The 20857-nt window shown below is 36.9% G+C and overlaps 1 protein-coding gene across 13 annotated transcripts in view; it reads left to right on the top strand.

Annotated features, from left to right (window-relative positions):
- The window catches only part of ppip5k1.L (diphosphoinositol pentakisphosphate kinase 1 L homeolog), a 104995-nt gene that overhangs the window by 18001 nt on the left and 66137 nt on the right, over window positions 1-20857 (top strand). For all 13 annotated transcript variants that reach the window (XM_041586813.1, XM_018253158.2, XM_041586818.1 and 10 more), the window contains exons 3-13: window positions 6550-6745; window positions 8134-8224; window positions 11263-11348; window positions 11536-11690; window positions 11936-12037; window positions 12122-12283; window positions 12622-12743; window positions 12987-13088; window positions 13829-13915; window positions 17519-17594; window positions 20042-20151. In XM_041586813.1, coding sequence (XP_041442747.1) covers window positions 6550-6745; window positions 8134-8224; window positions 11263-11348; window positions 11536-11690; window positions 11936-12037; window positions 12122-12283; window positions 12622-12743; window positions 12987-13088; window positions 13829-13915; window positions 17519-17594; window positions 20042-20151 — 1289 coding nt within the window. The remainder of the gene's footprint in view (window positions 1-6549; window positions 6746-8133; window positions 8225-11262; window positions 11349-11535; window positions 11691-11935; window positions 12038-12121; window positions 12284-12621; window positions 12744-12986; window positions 13089-13828; window positions 13916-17518; window positions 17595-20041; window positions 20152-20857) is intronic.

Below are 20857 nucleotides of genomic sequence, written 5' to 3'. Positions count from 1 at the left end.
TAATAGAGATAATTCCTACATGGAAGCACAAAAACCAGTGCAACTAGAATCAGAATTTAATAATGAGCCTTGTAGCATCAGCTTATACTACAGGCCAACCTCATTTTCTACTTGATAATTTATGACAACCCCTAAGCTTAGCTTCTCAACAGCTGCTCTGAGCCCACTGAGCATGTGAGTGTCGCAGACACTTTCCAAGATGGTGACCCCCTTTGACAAGTTTGAAGTCCTGGATCATTGCTGCTATTGACATGCTGAAACTTTAGGCTGGTGCAATAAGTTCAGTATAAAAAATATGGCATTGTTAGCAATATTAATTTTTAGAGTTTAGTTCTCTAAATATAGACGTTTTTAGACTTTGTGGATTTCAGCCCCGTTTTAGTCATACCAATTTTTAAAATATATGTAATATTATTGCAACAAACAGGTTGAGGTTTCTATGACACTCTAAAGATAAATACCCCATTGCATTTTTATCCATATTGATTTTTAGGGTTTACTTCTCCTGTAAAGGGATACTGACAAGTATTAAACAAATCATGCTTTTCTGCTTGCTGCCACAAGTGGGCCACAGCTCAACTTCCTAAGCAGTTTAAGTGAGCAAGGGATAGAAGTACAGGCTGCAACATCACCAGAAATCCATTTTTCTGAACATAAATAAGCCAGTTCCTATGGATGACATGCGTGGGATCTTTATGTGCCACATACCATAAAAGTCATTGTGTTGTGCATATATCTTACTGTCAGTAAAATCCATAAAATAATCTACATTACATGGATTTAATTTATTTTATGGAAAACCAAAAGGCTTCATTTTACAATCTCTGTACTCAGTGCTATTCTATGTGTACTGTATATTGTGAGTGGGTCCCTAAGCTCAGTAAGTGACCGCAGCACAGAGCATGTGCAGTGAATCAGCAGAAAAGAAGACTGGGAGCTACTGGGGCATCGTAGAGACACAGATCTTTACTGCTAAAGGGCTATGGTTGCCTTGGGCAGGTACAGAAGCCCAAAACATCTTGTACAACATTTCTAGCTACTTCTTTAGTTGAGCTTTAGTTCTCCTTTAAGGTCCTGGGGACCTATGTAGATGATGATGAGGACTGAAAATATTTTATGCCTGTATCCAGCTGTGTTCTGCTGTATTTAAAGTTTGGTGTGAGAATTGCATGTCCCATTTATCCAAGGGGTTGTTCACCTTTGAGGTAAATTTTAGTATGTTATAGAATGGCCATTCCTAGCAACTTTGCATTTGTCTTTATTATTTATATTTTATAATGTTTGAGTTATTTGCCTTGCTCTTTTGCCTCTTTTCAGCTTTCAAATGAGGGTCACTGACCCCATCTTAAAAGAAATGCCTTGTACTGCTATAAATGTATTGTTATTGCTCCTTTTTATTACTCGTCTTTCTGTTCATCACACTAAAACAAGAAACTTTCTAAATACATCAATCAATTAATAAATATGTACCGTTTCTGAAAGTTTATCTTCACTATCTCTCTCTCTCTCTGCATCTGCTTCTCTTCAGTCAGGAGTTGGGTGTCAGATTCTCTTCACAGTTAGTTCCAATATATCATAGCAGATGTATTAGAGCTCACTCTAATATAACTGACTCACAAACAAAATAACTGAATTTTGCATAAATCCTGCATGTAGACAGACGGGAGTTATGGTGATTTTGAAAGCGTGAGCTCTAATACATCTTCTAGGCAAAAAGAAATATTGGATCTAACTGTTCTTCAAAATCAGACTTTTTACTTTTTTTTGTTATACTTTCCGTATGATGAAGCTTAGATTAAATTTTCATTTTTGTGATAGTTCCCCTTTAAAGGGGATGTAAACCCGAAAATATTTCTAAGCAACTTTCCATAATAGATTCGTGAACAATTTTAAATGGTTTTAAAGTTATTTGTAAATGTAATTTCTTTTGAAAGCCAATATATTTATATTTCCCCAGAGTCAGAACCAGGAGTACAGAAAGGGATAGATTCAGCTGCAGTTACATTACAAATAACTTTAAAACAACTGAAAAATGAAATCTATAATGGAAAGTTGTTTTGAATGATGTTATCTTTCATTAAGCAAATGTATTTCTGGGTTTACGTGTCCTTTAAGAATATTGCCCTTTCTGTATTCTTTTTTTTTTTTTTTTTGCCACTGGCATGCTCCCGGTAATCCTAGTCGAATGGTGCCCCAGGCACTTCTAGGTGATATCACTAACACACTGCTTCATGTGAAAAGCAGTACAGGAGACATAAAGAGGTATCTATCCTTTGCTATGATGTGAGCGGAAAAAGGGGCAAAGAGCATCAACAGCTAATTGCAGTGTTCTTAGAATCGTCAGAAAGGATGTCGGTAAGTATACTAACCAATACAGACTTTTTACTTGTTATTGGAATTTTGTTATCTAGCCCTTGAGGGCTGGATCTAAATATCCCATCTCTTGACAAACCAAACATATAATTGGATTGCTATATGGCCCAGAACAGGCTGTCTTGATGTACTTTGCAAAGTGTCAAAGGGTTTCATTATAATTGCTATGTTTGCAATTTTTTGCTATGTTTGCAATATTTGCTGACTTCTGTATTTTTTAAAGGGGCTGTTTACCTTCCAATACTTTTTTCAGTTCAGGTATTTTCACCAGAAATAATGATTTTTTCCAGTTACTTTCTATATTCTATTTGTGATTGTTTTTCTAAAATTGAAATTAAAAGTTTCATTTTTCACTTTCTTATGCCTTTCTAAAGCCCCTTGGGGGGGGGGGGAGAGTTCTATATGATACATTAGATGATGCATCTCTTATCTTTGTCCCTGCTGAGCAGAATCCATGAGTTTCATCAAAGGGGAACTCCACACAAACATAACTTAAGCTTTTTGAAAAGTAAACATAATTTCAAGCAGCTTTGCAATATGCATCAATTAAAAAAATATGCAGGCTTTTTATGATTTTTAATGGTTTGGAACAGTTTCCTAAGCCTAGCCTCCTGCTCTCCTGCTGATCTTTTTGACTACTTTGCTGAGCTGGCTAACTACTGTTACTTTGTATCAACAGCCATCTGTCCTCAGCCTGCATCTTCCAAACCCCACAATTCCCTGCACAGTTGATTTCAATAAGAAAGGAACATCACAGTTTTATGGTGGCCATACACGGGCAGATAAAGCTGCCGATATCGGTCGTTTGGACCGATTTGACAGCTTATCTGCCCGTGTATGGGGGCTTCCGACGGGTCTTCCCGATCGATATCTGGCCACGATATCGATCGGGAAGGTTGGATTTTTACCCGACCGACCCGTCGGAGCCGATTGGCGCATCGTAATTCAATCGTTCGGCCGTAACGATCGAATTACCCCCGATATAGCCATGCAGTTTAGTGGCATATCGGGGAAAGATCCGCCAAACGAGCGGATCTTGGAGTCTATGGCCACCTTTAGTCCCTCCTCCCCTGCCAGGATTTCAAATGATACAGAATAGAGAGAAACTGTTGAACAGCTGTATTTCAGCATATTCATATTTTTTAAAGAAACAAGTATCTGTGATGGGTATATTAGGGGTTTCTGTGTTATGTGTAAATTTTGGTTTGGAAGCAGCGTTCCCCTTTAAAAGCAGATGTTAGAATTGATACAATATTTGCGAATGTTACCATTTTTTTCAGTTGCTTTCTATATTCTATTTGTGATTGTTTTTCTAAAATTGAAGTTTAAAGTTTAATTTTTCACTTTCTTATGCCCCTTTGGGGGGCACCAAAAGTTCTATATGATGCATTAGATCAGGGGTCAGCAACCTTTACGATCAAAAGAGCCATTTGCCCCCTCTTCCACTAAAGAAAAATAGTCTGTGGAGCTGCAAAACATAACACAGCTTATAAACTTTTAAAGGTTTTAACCTTTTTTTAATTTGAACTGTTACAACAACAAAATAAAACAAACACAAATGCAGTGTGCATGTGTGGGCCTACTTTGAAATAAATTAAACACTGAATAGCCCTATTAAATGCTAGTGTTCTCATCTGTTTAATGTGACTTCTGTTTCTGACACTACATGCTGATCTTCCCTATGTCGGGGCTATAAGATGTGACTTTGATCATCACACAGGACTGTAGGCTCTCTCTTCTTAAGTGGGAGTAATATTTGGATTTTATGAAGTTCATGTTCGAGAAAACTTGCTTAGATAAGTATGTTGAGCCAAAGATGGACAGGGCTCCAAATGCATACTTTTTCATGTTCATATACATGTCGGGAATGGCACTCCATGTTTCAAAAACAAGTTTGTCGGGTTTGGGGAGGTTTTCAATATCATTCCACTTGTGCTCTTTAGCGAGAGTTCCCTTCTGTTGAGTGATTTCTTGGAGATCCGCTGTCAAGCTTTTGAACTTGGACACCCATAACCATAAGTCTTTATCCGCTATGTCGGCTAGTTCAATTTCAAGATTGGGCTGACTTATCCTTGTGAATGTGGATATGTTCAGCAGGGATGGGTCGATGTTATGTCTTGAGTGTGTGACCCCGTCACTCCTGGGATGACTATCCAGCCCTCGCACTTGCTGGCGGCTTCCTGAGTGTGCTACCGTGGTAAGCTAACCATTAGCTTACAGCGGTCGCACACTCAAGAAGCCGCTAGCAGGTGCGAGGGCTTTATAGACGACAAAGCCACAAGACGGCAAAGCCACAAGACCGAGCCGCAGCAAGGAGGATAAAGAGCCACATGTGGCTCCGGAGCCGCGGGTTGCAGACCCCTGCATTAGATGATGCATCTTTTATCTTTGTCCTTGCTGAGCAGAATCCATGAGTTTTATTAAAGGCAGCTGTTAGAATCGATACAATAGTTGCTAATAGTACAAAGATACTGTTGAGAAATGTATCAACTAATGTAGCACATTGTAACAGTTTAGAATCTGCACCTGAATTACTGAGCTGCCAGACTCAAACACCAGAGACAGAAACATTAAACTTTAATGTTTGAGAAAGACAAGTTCACACTGAATGTAGAGAGGACCAATAATTTGCACTGCATAGAACTCAATTAAATAGGAAATGTAAACCCAGCTCAGTGTAACTGATACATTACAGAGTAGTTAACTTGCATCCTCAGTGTCACTTCGGCCATGAAGCAAAGTAAGATCCTTGCCTCAAGTGAAACATGACAAAAAGCCACCCCTTTTTCATTTTTAACTGGAAATTAGTCTCTTTTAAAGGAATTGTTCAGTGTAAAAATAAAAACTGGGTGAATAGATAGGCTGTGCAAAATAAAAAATGTTTCTAATATAGTTAGTTAGCCAAAAATGTAATATATAAAGGCTGGAGTGATTTGATGTATAACATGTCAGTCAGATCACTACTTGCTGCTTTTCAGCTCTCTTGGTTTACACTGACTGGTTACCCTGGCTACCAGGCAGTAACCAATCAGAGACTTGAGGGGGGGCCACATGGGTCATATCTGTTGCTTTTGAATCTGAGCTGAATGCTGAGGGTCAATTACAAACTCACTGCACAGAAATGTACCATGTGGCCCCCCTTCAAGTCGCTGACTAACTCAGAGTTATAGAGCTGAAAAGCAGGAAGTTGGATTCTGGCTGTTTTATTAGACATCTGTTCACTCCAACCTTTATATATTACATTTTTGGCTAACTAACTATATTAGAAACATTTTTTATTTTGCACAGCCTATCTATTTACACAGTTTTTATTTCCACACTGAACTGTTCCTTTAATGTGTGAGTCCTGGCCTAAAGTTCTCTTGCTTGCCTTTTAAATGCCAACCCGCTGCACACTAGTTTTGCAAGAAATCTGATGTGCGTGCAAAAATGCTTTCATCATGACTCATGACCCTCTTTAAGGGAACAAAGGCACTTTTTGTTAAAAAAAAATCTGTGCAAAGTAAATAAAACATGCTTAAAATACATTGTGATATTAATATTCTTTCAAAGGACCGCACTCCAACATCAGTGAAACATTAGTCTTTAGTCAAACTTGTGCATCCAAGGTAAAGTTGGCACACCCATATAGGCCGACTCAAGCATCATTTCCCATCAGGCAACCCAAAGATAATGAGGGGGCATTAAACGCGGGTACTAGTGTGTCCCTATATTCCCTAATCATTACAGTAGAGGTGGACTAGTAGAGGATTTGCCTAAGTCTGGGGTTTAATCAATAATAGATGTGTTTTTTTTTCTGTGCATAAATTGATTCACTATATTGCAAGAACAGAAACACTGAGTTGTTTCTTTTTTTTTTCCTGTTAAACAACTGGTGATTTTGCTCACTATTACCCTGTTATTTAAATGAGGTTATTAACAAACCCCTTTAGTGCTCATGTAGCCTAAAGTAGTGCAGTGCTCCAAATTGCAGTGTTACATATGTGGACATTTTGCAGGTGTGAGGATCCTATTATTCATGTGTTGTTGCTATTACATTTGCATATATTTCCACTATGGCATAATAAACTTTCTCATTTAATGAATACCTTCACTCACTGGATGCAGAACTTGTGAGAGCACCAATTTTTCTGTTCCTGTTGTACAGCTAACATGGATCTCTTTTCAAATTTCTAGCCTCCCGAGCGGCAGATTGTGGTTGGAATCTGTGCCATGACCAAAAAGTCCAAGTCTAAGCCCATGACTCAAATTTTAGAGAGACTGTGCAAATTTGAGTACATTACTGTAGTTATTATGTCTGAAGATGTAATCCTCAATGAGCCTGTGGAGAACTGGCCCATTTGTGACTGCCTGATTTCTTTCCACTCCAAAGGTATCTTTTTCTATAGCCTCTCGTTATAGTACCAATTCCTAATGGTTTGCCTTGAGTTATTTAGTACAGGCTCAAAGATAAAATCCTTTGTAAATAATTGAATGCTTCTTGTCTGCTGATCAGATAATTGCAATGACTGTAATTCTAATAAGGTATATCTGGTAACATATTATTCTCTAGGAAAATGTTCTGGCTTTAACAGCAAATAATCTTATTATACTGTGGGGCTACATAGACCCACAGGATGAGGACATACCTGTGAAATACTCATCTAATGGGGTTTTCAAACCTGACCAATACTGTTCTGTATATATGGCTAATATTGTGGTCATATATCAGTCAGGCAAAACTGGCAACTTGGGGGCACATTTACTAAAGTGTGAATTTTCTCTTCACCTAACTTCACCACAGTTCGCCTCACTTCACCAGGTGTTTTTTGACAACACATATCCATATTTACTAAAAATCGTAAGTTCACTTTTTCAAAAGAATTGTGGTGAATTTTCTCCTAGTGTAAATTTGCCAGTATATTTCCCCATACAATAGTAGTGGGGTAAATTCTATAGAGAATTTTCGCCAGAGATTTTTCACTAGAGAATTTTCACCATGGAGAAAGGTAGCATGGAAAGGGCAATGTAGATAGCAATTTAAAAGTGGCTGCTCTATCTTTATAGTGGGAGTTCGCCAGCCTGAAACTGGCAAAGTACACTGGCGAAAAGGGTATCATTTGCACTTTGATGAATTACCGGATTTTCGCTAGAGAATTTTTACAGGAGAAACTTCACTAGAGAATTTTTACAGGAGAAACTTCGCTAGAGATTTGTCGCTGGCGAAAATTCTCTGACGAAAAGCTGCAAAACTTCTCTAGTGCTCAACTTTTTCACTAGCGAGTTGTCCTCTTCACCTTTTAGTAAATTGGCAAATTCGCTGGGAATTGTCATTTTGGCAAATTTTCACCAAAAAAACACAATTCGCTCTTTAGTTAATGTGCCCCTTGGTCTGACGGGACTGATTTTATCTCTCTGTGTATGGCCACAGTGTGTGTTTTGGAAAAAAACACTATAGAGGAAAACGCTGGTACAATGCCACAGTGTGTAATGGTCAACATTACTGGCATCTGTCTGTCACTATAACAAATGGGTGGATTTTGACCAGAAAATGCTGATTTGAGTGTTAGACTTTACTGTACTGTACCTTTATGTAAACATATCAGGAGTGTTTCTAGTACAAGAGTGTATTTTGCTCTATATCCGTTAAAAAGAACATTTTAGAATAAGACACTGTAAAAACTATGTAGTTTTGTCAATATTATTACTGTTGTTTTACATCTTCAACAGGCTAAAATAATGGCAATGTAATTTTATTGTATTTTTTCATTTTTTATTTAGGATTTCCCCTGGATAAAGCTGTTGCTTACTCCAAACTCCGGAATCCTTTTCTGATTAATGACTTGAACATGCAGTATTTCATACAGGACAGGTATATAGTTTAACTGCTTGCCCTTATCATTCTGGCATACTCCTTTCTGCCACAGCCCTTTTATAGATAATGTTTATATGTTCTCTGCTTTAATTATTTTTTTTTTGAAAGTATTATGATATAGCTCAATACAGTAAACTGGTGAATTACACATGTTATTGCAAAAATACTCCAACTCCAAGAGCTACACCATTAAATCCAGCTCATATTGAAGTAATTAGTTTACTGGCTACAGTAGTGTTGCCTAAGAACTTTAAGCAAAACATACAACCAACTATAGCACAACTGTGGACATACAGTTAGGCCCATAAATATTGGACAGAGACAACTTTTTTCTAATTTTGGTTCTGTACATTAACACAATGGATTTTAAATGAAACAACTCAGATGCAGTTGAACTGCAAACTTTTCAAAGCATACCACATCTCTATAAAACATGGCGGAGGCAGTGTGATGGCTTGGGCATGCATGGCTGCCAGTGGCACTGGGACACTAGTGTTTATCCATGATGTGACAAAGGACAGAAGCAGCCAAATTAATTCTGAGGTGTTCAGAGACATACTGTCTGCTCAAATCCAGCTAAATGCAGTCAAATTGACTGGGAGAAGTTTCATAATGACCCAAAACACACAGCCAAAGCAACCCAGGAGTTTATTAAAGCAAAGAAGTGGAATATTCTTGAATGACCAAGTCAGTCACCTGATCTGAACCCAATTGAACTGCATTTCACTTGTTGAAGACTAAACTTCGGACAGAAAGGCCAACAAACAAACAACAACTGAAAACCGCTGCACTATAGGCCTGGCAGAGCATTAAAAAGAGTAAACCCAGTATCTGGTGATGTCCATGAGTTCAAGACTACAGGCTATTGCCAGCAAAGGGTTTTCAACCAAGTATTAGAAATGAAGATTTTATTTTCAGTTTTTTACTTTGTCTAATTACTTTTGAGCCCCTGAAATGAAGTGATTGTGTTAAAAAAAGGCTTTAGTTCCTCAAATTTTTATGCAATCTTTTTGTTCAACCCACTGAATTAAAGCTGAAAGTCTGCAGTTCAACTGCATCTGAGTTGTTTCATTTAAAATTCCTTGTGGTTAAATACAGAACCAAAATTAGAAAAAGTTCTCTCTGTCCAAAGATTTATGGGATTAACTGTATGTACATGCTATTCGACCATAAGCCTATATACTGTTTTGACATGCTAGGTAAAACATAAACATGGGCTGTATTTAAAGGATAAGCAAACCTTAAAAATTAGTAAAAAAAATTAACAAGGGTGCTATTCTAAGCACTTTTGCAATGTACATTAATTATTTATTGTTTTAGATTTCAAGATATTAAAGGATACATGTACTGTTAATATGAATGAATTATGTTACAACAGCGCCGCCTGGTCATTTTTAGACCATTCTGACCACCAAGTAGTCAAGGAAGATGTCAGGAGAAAGAAAGAGGCTGTTCTCATGTACTTCTGCTGAAAGATTTGAGAATGGTTTCTAATTTTTTTCCTAAGCAGAAGAACATCAGAGCAGCCTCTTTCTCCTGACAACTTCCTTGACTACTTGGTGGTCAGAATGGTCTAAAAATGACTAGCAGGTGGCGCTGTTGTAACAAAATTCATTTATGTTAACAGTACATGTTTCCCTTAATATCTTGCAATCTAAAAAAAAAAAAAAAATAATGAATGTACTTTGCAATTTTACATTCATTTATGTTTAAAGTTTACTTATCCTTAAAGTGTTGCTGTAGGGAGTAATCAGATATTAATGATGTGTATGTATTCCATAAACCTCATATCGCATCTTATGTGCAATTTTAAAGGTTACATAGTTCAGTTAAGGCAGCTATGTACTAAAAATATAAATAGTTGTATGGTCATTAAACAGAACCTATTTGTGGTGACCTCTATTGAGGTCCGCATCTCCCCTTAAAGTAAAGGTCTGTTAATATAAAGCATTTTAAGTGATCAATTTCCTCCTATTGTGCAACATTTCTATCCCAGTAGGAGTGGAATGTCTTAGGATGAAAACACCTAGATCCACAGGGAGCAGTTGGGCACAAAACAATTTAATGAATAGTTTCTAAATGGTATGCCATCCCAGTCACCTGATCTGAGCCTCATGGGCTTTTGTGTAAAAGTTCAATATATATACTTTTGTGCTGTTTGTGGGGGTGGGTCTCAAATCTGCTTGTAAATTTAAAGGAGACCATAGAAGTAGGGACTCAATAGAAGTAAGTATTGGAGAGTGCAATATAAGACCCAGTCACCTCAAAAAACACTACAGCCCTGTAAGTTTCTTCATCTTCCTTTGAAGCTTAAAAAGTTTGTTTTTATTTCTAAATGACTCTGTTTACACTGCAGATAATTCACTCTACCATATAAAATGTCATTCCTGAACTAATAAGTGTATTTTTTAGTTTTAATATTGGTGTGTTAGCAGCGATCTCAGGTCATTTTGCCTGGTCATGTGCTTTCAGAAAGCACTATGGAACTGCTTTATGACAGGCTATTGTTTCTCCTACTCAATGTAACTGAAGGTGTTGTGGCGGGTCATGTATTTTTACTATTGAGTGCTGTTCTTATATCTACCAGCCAGCTGTAATCTTGTATTAGGCAGCTGCTATCTGGTTACCTTCCCATTGTTCAGTTGTTGGGTGGGAAAAGGGAGGGGTTGATATCACTCCAACTTGCAGTACAGGAGTAAAGAGTGACTGAAGTTTATTAGAGCACAAGTCACATGACTGGGGGCTCCTGGGAAACTAACAACATATCTAGCCCCATGTCAGTTTTCAAAATTAAATATAAAAAAATCAGTTTGCTCTTTTGAAAAACAGATTTTAGTGCAGAAGTCTGATGGAACAGCACTATTAACTGATGCGTTTTGAAAAAAACAAGTTTTCCCAGGACAGTATCCCTTTAAGCACGAATCACCATATAATTTAACTTTATTGTTTGTGCCAATGGATTCTGAAATATTTGGATCCATTCATTATTGTTCAAGATATTACAATTTTGTCTTTCCTGTTGTTATTTGTTGCAGGAGAGAAGTTTATCGCATTCTGCAGCAAGAAGGTATTGATCTTCCCCGTTATGCTGTGCTAAATAGAGATCCTGATCGACCTGAAGGTGGGTTTTACTTCTGTAAAACAATGGTGGGCTCTGCATTTGTCTTCTTGGCATTTGCAGTAATATTATTTATACAGCAATTTCCCCCCCATAATCACCTCTGAAATATACACCTGTTCTGATTCCCCTATCCATATTTCTATAAATTCTCTTTTTTGGATTCCAAATATGTTGTATCCACCCACAGAGTGTAACCTAGTAGAAGGAGAAGACCAAGTTGAAGTGAATGGAGAAGTCTTTCCAAAGCCCTTTGTAGAAAAGCCAGTCAGTGCTGAAGACCATAATGTTTATATATATTACCCAACATCTGCTGGTGGTGGTAGCCAAAGGCTGTTTAGAAAGGTAAAAACAACTCATCTTCAATTATACTTATATAACATTGAGCAATACATTTTAGAAATGACTTCCCTGTTTAACAGGGATGCTCGTCTGGCATACTTACCAAAAGATGGCCTATATTCTGCACAAATCTGATAATTTTTTGTTACTGTGCCTCTTGACCCCTAGTTTGCCTTCATGCAGTGACACAATATACCATGAAACTCCCTTTTTTCATCTGCTGTTCTGATGCGTTTTCTGTTTGGCAGATTGGCAGCCGTAGCAGTGTATACTCACCAGAAAGCAGCGTACGAAAGACTGGATCATATATTTATGAAGAATTCATGCCAACTGATGGCACTGATGTTAAGGTATATGTCCAGCATGTGCTGAGCCGGAAATAATATCCACATACGAGAAAAAAATAATGATGCTTTTGGTAACATTTACCTTAGGTGTACACTGTTGGGCCAGACTATGCACATGCAGAGGCTCGAAAATCACCTGCTTTAGATGGTAAGGTTGAACGTGACAGTGAGGGAAAAGAAATCCGATATCCTGTCATGCTGACTGCTATGGAGAAACTTGTTGCCCGTAAAGTCTGCTTGGCCTTTAAGGTAATATGGTTATCTGAGCATAAAAAAACGAATAGATGTATTATTGCATTGTGTAAAAAAAATCATATACAGTAGATATGAGACAGTTGAAGAGATGCTTATGAAAAATCACAAAGTATTAAAAAATATTAAAAATATTAAAAAAAATTAAAACCACCTACAAAACTAAGAGGATTACACTTTTTAAAAATAATTATAATCACAGTAATTATCTTGCAAAACATAACGGTTTGTTTTTATTTAGTTGAATCTAAGAATAGTTAAAGTAGCAAATATAACATATTTTCCGATGCAGCCTCATAGACACTGCTAAAAGATGCATGTTTTCTTTATTTCAGCAAACTGTGTGTGGCTTTGATTTATTACGAGCCAATGGACACTCATTTGTCTGTGATGTTAATGGTTTCAGCTTTGTGAAGAATTCCATGAAATACTATGACGACTGTGCCAAAATATTGGGGTATGTTGCTGGACTATTTTTTTTTATTAAGTTTATAAAAAAAAAAATATAGAGCATATAGTAAAATGTAAATATTCCAGTATCCATTTATGGAACATAAAAAAATGTCTAATTGTTCTAATTGGTTTGCTTTCCTCACAGCCTACTTATTCTACCTTGTTTTTTGTAACCAAATTCAGGATATGGACTAACAAAAATTCTGTTTTAAGATGAACGTGTTTGTTATTGTATCTTATTTTCTAGGAATATAATTATGAGGGAATTGGCGCCACAGTTCCATATTCCTTGGTCCATTCCAACAGAAGCAGAAGATATTCCTATAGTGCCAACCACATCTGGAACAATGTTTGTAATTTATTTTGTAATACATATTGTAATGCATGTAAAGGTAGCCATACACTAGCTGATTTGGCTGTTCTCTAATACTACAAGCATACAAAATAGAGGGGATTGATTGATGCACACTCCCTGCTTCACTGTCTTATACGTAATTTAGTATCTATGCAAGTGCATGTATTTAAAAAAAAAACAACTGTTTTTAGGTGCATAATTTTAACAAGCCACCATACCACATCAAGTTAAACCCCATAGGGTGATCCTAACTATTTAACACCAACCATATTTTTTAAAGGCTGGCACCTCCCAGGTCTTGTGACCTGAGCTTTGGTCTCAGTCACAGGCTTGATCATCCCCCACGATTAGCTTTTATAGGAGAGAAACCACCCAGACCAACGTCTATTTTTATTTAAGTTCACTAACACTAATCAGCTAATGAGATGAACAAAAGTGGGACTTCTTTTTCTTTTCTCGTACGCTGCATATGACAAAATTGCTTTTGACTCGCTATAAGGTAGTACTTGCTGATAGTGCTGTGGATTAGGCAGCCACATTGCTTCCCAGCCTTATCATAATGTTCCCACAGTGCTGTCTGCAAATGTCTCCTTTGTATATCTATTGAATTAGTTAATGTTGCATTTCTAGGAGCAATGTTCACTAAAAAAAACCTATATTGTTCAACATTATCATGTTTAGTGTGTATAATTTGTTTTCCGAATGGTACATCATTTTTTTTTTTCTTATCTCAGGATGGAGCTGCGATGTGTTATAGCGGTAATTCGACATGGGGACCGCACACCAAAACAAAAGATGAAGATGGAAGTTCGACATTGCAGGTTCGATTTTGATATGCAGAAATGAGTTTTCTTGCATGTAATTTGAGCTGTATTCTAGTACAGTCTGCAAACAGAAGATAACCTCTTTGCAATGATCATTTTGTGGAATTGTTGTCACAGTTGATATGTAGGGCTGTAATCGAACTGTACATCGACTGTAATTTGACCATAATTCCATAAAACGTCTTTTATAATGTTGATCTTGTATAGCGTTAAGAGCACTGCAAGTAAAACTTATCCTTTTTCAGTCTGTTTTCCATTTTTATTTATATTTTGTTCATGAGCAAGCAATGAATTCCAAGCTTATAGCTTCAAACCTCTCTTTGATGAACTGTAATGATGAACTGACATTCATACAAAAGCTTTACAGTACAGCACTAACTTACAGTTTAGCAAATGGTACTTGACAGTCTATTTTTGCCTAAGAATAGATGTATGCATATTTATATTTACATAGCATTACTTATGTGCGCAGCACTTCAGATTGCAGTAGTTGACACTGCACTTTAAGTACCAGAACTTGGTTAGGTATTATGCAAGTGCATATCCAAGTGGAAGTTTTTCAGTTTATTTTTGAAGAGCCTCAGCGAGGGATTTCCTATTTTCCAAACTTTTGTTCCAGGTCATAATGGTAGTGGAGGAATTTGTCCATGGCTTCATTTTAGTGAAGCAAGAGTGTAAGAGAGAGAGAGACGGTAAATATCCTCAGAATGCTCTATAAAATATGAGCAGAATAACAGAACACAGGTGCTGTGAGTGAAGTCATATCCTGGGGGAGGGGAGCTCTGCCACAGGAAGTAGAAAGTCTGTGTGTGACTGAGAGACTGCTGGGTGGTAATGGCTCTCTGCAGTGCCGTACTGGGAGTAAAAAGCAGCCGGGGCAAAAAAAATCAAAGCAGCCCACATGTAAACACACAATGATTTTGAACTCATCCACACATATATTGGAGAAAAAACTGCAGAAATGATGTGCATAAAGAGCTTCCTTTCTTGCTTAACTGTAATTAATGAAGACAATTACCGTTATTAATTAACTATCATTATTACATTACAGTACAGTGTAAAATGTTCTTCACTGGCACCACACAAATCTAGTGTGTCCTTATTAACCATTTTGTTGATTTGCCATTTATTATAAGCCATGAACATCTTATTTAACAATGACAAGGATTCAATAGTTACATTACTGTGGTGTTTATACAAATGACCTTTAGATGTCACTGTGCCCAGACTTATAATGTGCATACTTCCTGACCGCTTAAAAGTGAAAGTTACTGTTGTGTAATGCCTGCAAATGCTATTACAATTGCTAGCCAAATTGAAACAGCAGTGGCAGAGGCTAAAACTCTCAGTCAGGGAACTGCTGGGAATGTACAGATTGTGAATTCAACACTGTGACCTAATAATGCACAGTCACAGGCAAAATACAGTGCTAAGGGAAGGGATTCACTGCAAAACCATACAGCAAATACAAATAGAAAATACTGCTTTCGTACTACAAATGTCACAGTATTAAGTGTGGATAAAGCTAGTACATTTATTCCAGACAAGTTTATATGCACTATAGTCAGTGTCACTACTGCTTCTGCTGACAAGGGGCACTCCATTAACCTGATGCTTGATACAGGTTCAGCTGTATCTATACTACTAAAGGATATTTCCTTGAAATACTTTGCAAAAGATCCGCTTGTTGCACCTGCCCTGAAACTGGTCAGTTACTTAAAGGATCCAATCCCTGTGCTTAGTTGCTTGCCAGTGACTGTACAATTTTAATCAAATACTGCAAAATTTGACTTTTACATTGTGAATAAGGGTACTGCTATACTTTGAAGGGATTTCTTTGCTGCATTAAACCTACAATAAGTTGATGGTCTCATTACTACAGCACCAGTGCCTGCCACACAGCCTGTGTCTAAAATTTCACCACAAAGCAACACTTCACTGGGTTGTGCAAAGAACTTTGTACACAAAGTTAAGTTGAGACCAGATGTAAAACTGAGCACTGTCCTCCCAGCCTGTGGGAGGCTGGGAGGGGAGCCAGTGGGGACTTTTGCCTAAAGGGGGTTTATTTCTCCTTAAAGGGGAGATAAAACTATGGAACCTTACAAGGAACTCTCTAATTCTTTATTTAGCAGTCCTTCCATTAGACATAAGGGCACCCATCCTGATGAGAAGAAAGGAGTTTCAGTCTTACTATTCAGGAAGAGTTTTTTTTTACAGTGAAATTTGTGAAGTTGTGGAATTCTGTCCCTGAATCAGTTGTGTTGGCTGATGCATAAGATAGCTTTAAGAAGAGGTTGAATGGCTTTTTAGCAAGTGTGAAAATACAGGGTTATTGATAATGGCTCTTAGTACAAATTGATGCAGGGGCTGTCTGATTGCCACCTTGGAGTCAGGAAGGTATATTTCTCCCATTAGAAGGGAGAGGCTTCATATGGGTATTTTGCCTTCCTCTTTGGCTTTACCTAGCATAGCCTTTAGAACTAAGTATCTTTCAAATACTGTACTACTCGTGTGATTTCTACAATAAATTTATTTTGTTCAGCTGTTGCTTGAGACATCATGTTGATGGAGGCCCTAAAATTTAATAGAATAAACCTTAATTCAACAATGGTCAGCAGAGGGGTAATCCCAGTGTGCCAAAACTTTACAATGTTTTTATACTTCATTATATAATAAGTTATCACCTTTGTATTCATTTTTTGCTTTTGAATGAAGACATCCACTTAAGCATGCTTACTTTTCATCTACTTTCTTACAATTATCTGGGATAAAATATCCTATCAAAAAGGCACCAAACTAGTTTCATATGTGGGTATGCAGATGCTAGAATAACTGTAGGAAATAAAAAATAAAAACGATTGTCTCTCTTTTCCCTTTTGATATTTTAAAAGGGTCATGGAGTAAACCCTCTTTAACTCCTTGAAGTAGTGGCACACAAAATGTGCTCACATTTTACATTAACAAATTTTATGTATTAAACCTGAATCTGGTTTGTATATGTACACTGCCACAAATGAAATGGAAGTATAAAAAAAACCGAAGTTAGATGATAACTGAAACTGAACAGACATTAAAGCTTGAATGTGTTTCTGTTAGTGTAAAGGGTTTCTCTACACATTCCTATGCATAGTATTAAATCAGATGTATAAAAACACCCAGTTCGTGAAATAAAAAGAGGACGAGGAGAAAAAAAAAACGCTGACAAAACTCTTTCAACTTTTTCTCCAATGCTAGCTTATGTAAGAAAAGTGCATTTTTTTGCAGAATAAAAGTTGCATGCCAGTGAGAATCTCATTGCCCCATTCGTTTTCAATGAGGCTGAAAATCCTCAATGTTTTAATAAACTGGGAAAATAAACTTGTCAGAGAACATTCCCATTGACTTCTATACAACCAGCTTTTACTTGCCGAATTATTTTCTGGCATTATATTCTCGAGTATATTCGTACTCGTGTTTTTTAATTGTGGTTTTTTTTTCTAATCGTGAAAAAACTCTGTCCCTAAGTGCTCCTTTATTAATATTGTTGCCTAATGTTTTCATTTTGTATGTGTTTCCAAAGCATCACAGTGATTGAAAACAACACTTTTTTTATGCACTCAGATTTTTTGAATTGTTTGAACATCATGATGGTTACAAGACAGGAAAATTAAAACTGAAGAAACCAGAACAGTTGCAGGTATGTTTCATGCTGCAATTAATAGTGACATATGTAAATGCCCACCTGTTTATGACATGTCCCCTGTTTCCTTTATTGAACAAATGAAAACCGTCAGGAAAAAACTTCTTCCAGTAGTTCTATTTATGCTTAGCAAGCTCATTAGTGCTGAGGGTGAGAGAGTCATGCTGGCATTGTGTCACTGACTGAAAGTGGACAGGCAAGACCGTCTTGAGCTTGACGTTGGAGAGATTGCACACACCCCTTAAAGAAACAATGATTAAATGTGTATGAATGTATGAAATAAGGGACTGCATTTTGTTTCATTTTTTGAAGGAAGACAAACTTAAGGTAATGTGTGTTTCCAAAATCTCATTATACCAGCATCTGTTACTGACGGGAAGACTTGGGAGGGTATGCTTACACAAGTACTATATTACCGAAATATTGCAGATTAGATAGTTGAGCTTATTTTGCCACCACCCATGTATTCATATATTTATAGCCATGGTACCAGAAACTGTGCATTCCTTACACACTCATTTAGAATGTTGGTATTGCTATTTTGTAGCTTAAAGGGATACTGTCATGATATTTACAGTGTCGTTTTAATTTATAAATTACACTGTTTATACACTGCAAAGAATTCACTCTACCATATAAAAAAATTTTCCTTAACCAACATGTATATGTTTATTTAGTTGTAATATTGGTGTGTAGGCAGCCATCTCTGGTAGTTTTGCCTGGTCATGTGCTTTCAGAAAGCCAGCACTTTATGATGGAACTGCTTTCAGACAGGCTATTGTTTCTCCAACTCGGTGTAACTGAAGGTGCAGTGAGACTTGAAATTTAACTATTGAGTACTATTCTCATATCTACCAGGCAGCTGTTATCTTGTGTCAGGGAGCTGTTATCTGGTTACCTTCCCATTGTTCTGATGATAAGCTGCTGAGGGTGAGGTGATATCACTCCAACTTGCAGCAGTAAAGAGTGACTGAAGTTTATCAGAACACAGGTCACATGACTGGGGCATCTGGAAAACTGACAATATATCTAGCCTCATGTCAGATTTCAAAACAGATAAAAAAATCTGTTTGCTCTTTTGAAAAATGGATTTCAATGCATTAACTGATGCATTTTGAAAAAAGTAAAGTTTTCTCATAATTTTAGTGAAAATTTACCCAGCAGTTTGCATTTTTCCACAGTGACAAACCACTTGCCCTGAGTTTTTTTTATGAACTGACACATGATCACATCATTATATTAATGATAGGAGAAACAAATTTTGTGGAAAACACAAAATTTGCAATTTACTGCAATTTACAATGAGAGTCACTGAGGAGTACCATGACCATATAAAAGTACAAGGCCATAGGCGGAGAAATACTGCCTACAGATCCAGAACTATAAATACAGAGAGGCTGGGGTGTCTTAATATGGCCATACATAAACAAATATTTAAATGGATGCCTGATCAATATCCATGTTCTATGGATGTCAGTCTGTTCGTTAATCAATTAATCTGATCCGCCAGTGTACAGTGCATTGGCAGATAAGAAAGTGAAGAGGAGCCACAGTTGTACTGAACATTCTAACTAGCTGCCAAAATGAGTGGAACAATGCAGCATTACTTATCATAGAATAGGAGTAAGTTTAAAAAACATGCACAAAATATATAAAGAGCACCAATTAAAGATTTCTAAATATCAATATTTACATACTAAAAGGTAATTAAATAATTACATTCGCCTTTAATGTTTGTGCACTTTCTCTTATATTTTTAACTTACCTTTGCATTTAAAGCTTTATGGGAATTGATTGGTTTAAAGGAGAAGGAAAGCTACGGAGGCATTTTATTGCCAATAGATTAGCTGCAATAGTGCAAGCTAGAATGCTATATTTATTCTGTAGAATGTTTTACCATACCTGAGTAAAAAGCATTAGAAACTCTCTGTTTGTTTAGGATAGGAGCTGCAGTATGAATGTGTTGTGACATCATTTCCTGCCTGAGTCTCTCCCTGCTCTGGGCTCAGATTACAGTAGAGAAGGGAGGGGGTGGGGAAGAGGAGCAAACTGAGCATGCTTTTGCCCAGGGCAATGAGGTTTAAGCTGAAAACAGGAAGTCTGATACAGAAGCCCATGTGTACACAATAGAAGGAAAGAAATGCTGTGTATCTTTTGACAGGGGACTCAGAGCAGCACTACTTTGGGGGTTTACTGGTATATTTAGATGGACCTTTCTGATAAGGCTTACTTCGTTTTAACCTTTCCTTCTCCTTTAAGCTAAACTGACTGTTAACTTAAAATATAAGTGAATTTATTTTCAGTTAATGAAGGCTACCAATGTTTTGTCCACAGTTCCAACAAGCTTAGAGGTTATGGATATGTAGCTGTGCAAAATAATGACCGCTACCCACTAAAATTGGAATTTGTCTCTTTTAATGAATTCATTGTGACTAAACGTTTAGGAGGTGCTGGACATTGCTCGATTGCTGCTAGCAGAGTTAGGAACACACAATGACTGCGAAATAGAAGAAAGAAAATCCAAACTCGAACAACTCAAAACTGTTTTGGAAATGTAAGTTGAAATTTAGTAAAACAGTTCATGTAGTAACCAGCCTGGTGGACTCATAGCCCCAAGTAAACTGAGAATTGCTTTTTTCAGCAGTTGTTATTAGTAAAAACTATAAAAAAAAGTCTTTCTGTAGGGGATGGTTTTCAATTATCATCTAAACTTGCTTCTTTGGTCGATTTCTAAGTAGAGTCTCATGTTGAAATTGTTGCCCAATCATGTAAATTTTAATTTAATTACCCTGACCCTAAAAAATGTATTTCCAGATATTTACACAGGTCAACAGTGCATCTCTCAAATGTTTAAATCTTCCAAAGAAGATTAATCTTATAACCATTTCACAATACCCTACACTCTGTATCTGATACTACCTTTAATGTTTAATTAAGCTTCAAGTTTTGAATCTCAACTAACATAACTCCCTTTTAGCATTCATAACCAAAGCCTAAGGCTGCATATACTGTAAATGCTTTCTATGTTTAAAGGAATTGTTCAGTATAAAAATAAATACTGTATACATAGATAGGGTGTGCAAAACTTTTTTTCTAATATAGATAGTTAGCCAAAAATGTAATTTATAAAGGCTGGAGTAACTGGATGTCTAACATAATAGCCAGAACACTACTTTCTGCTTTGTAGCTCTCTTGGTTTCAACTGATTGGTTACCAGGCAGTAGCCAATCAGTGACTTGTGGGGGAGCACATGGGTCATA

The sequence above is a fragment of the Xenopus laevis genome, chromosome 3L (assembly GCF_017654675.1).
Source record: "Xenopus laevis strain J_2021 chromosome 3L, Xenopus_laevis_v10.1, whole genome shotgun sequence".
Taxonomy (NCBI): domain Eukaryota; kingdom Metazoa; phylum Chordata; class Amphibia; order Anura; family Pipidae; genus Xenopus; species Xenopus laevis.
The sequence above is the reverse complement of the archived record's forward strand: the minus strand, read 5'-3'. Positions and strand labels throughout refer to the sequence as shown.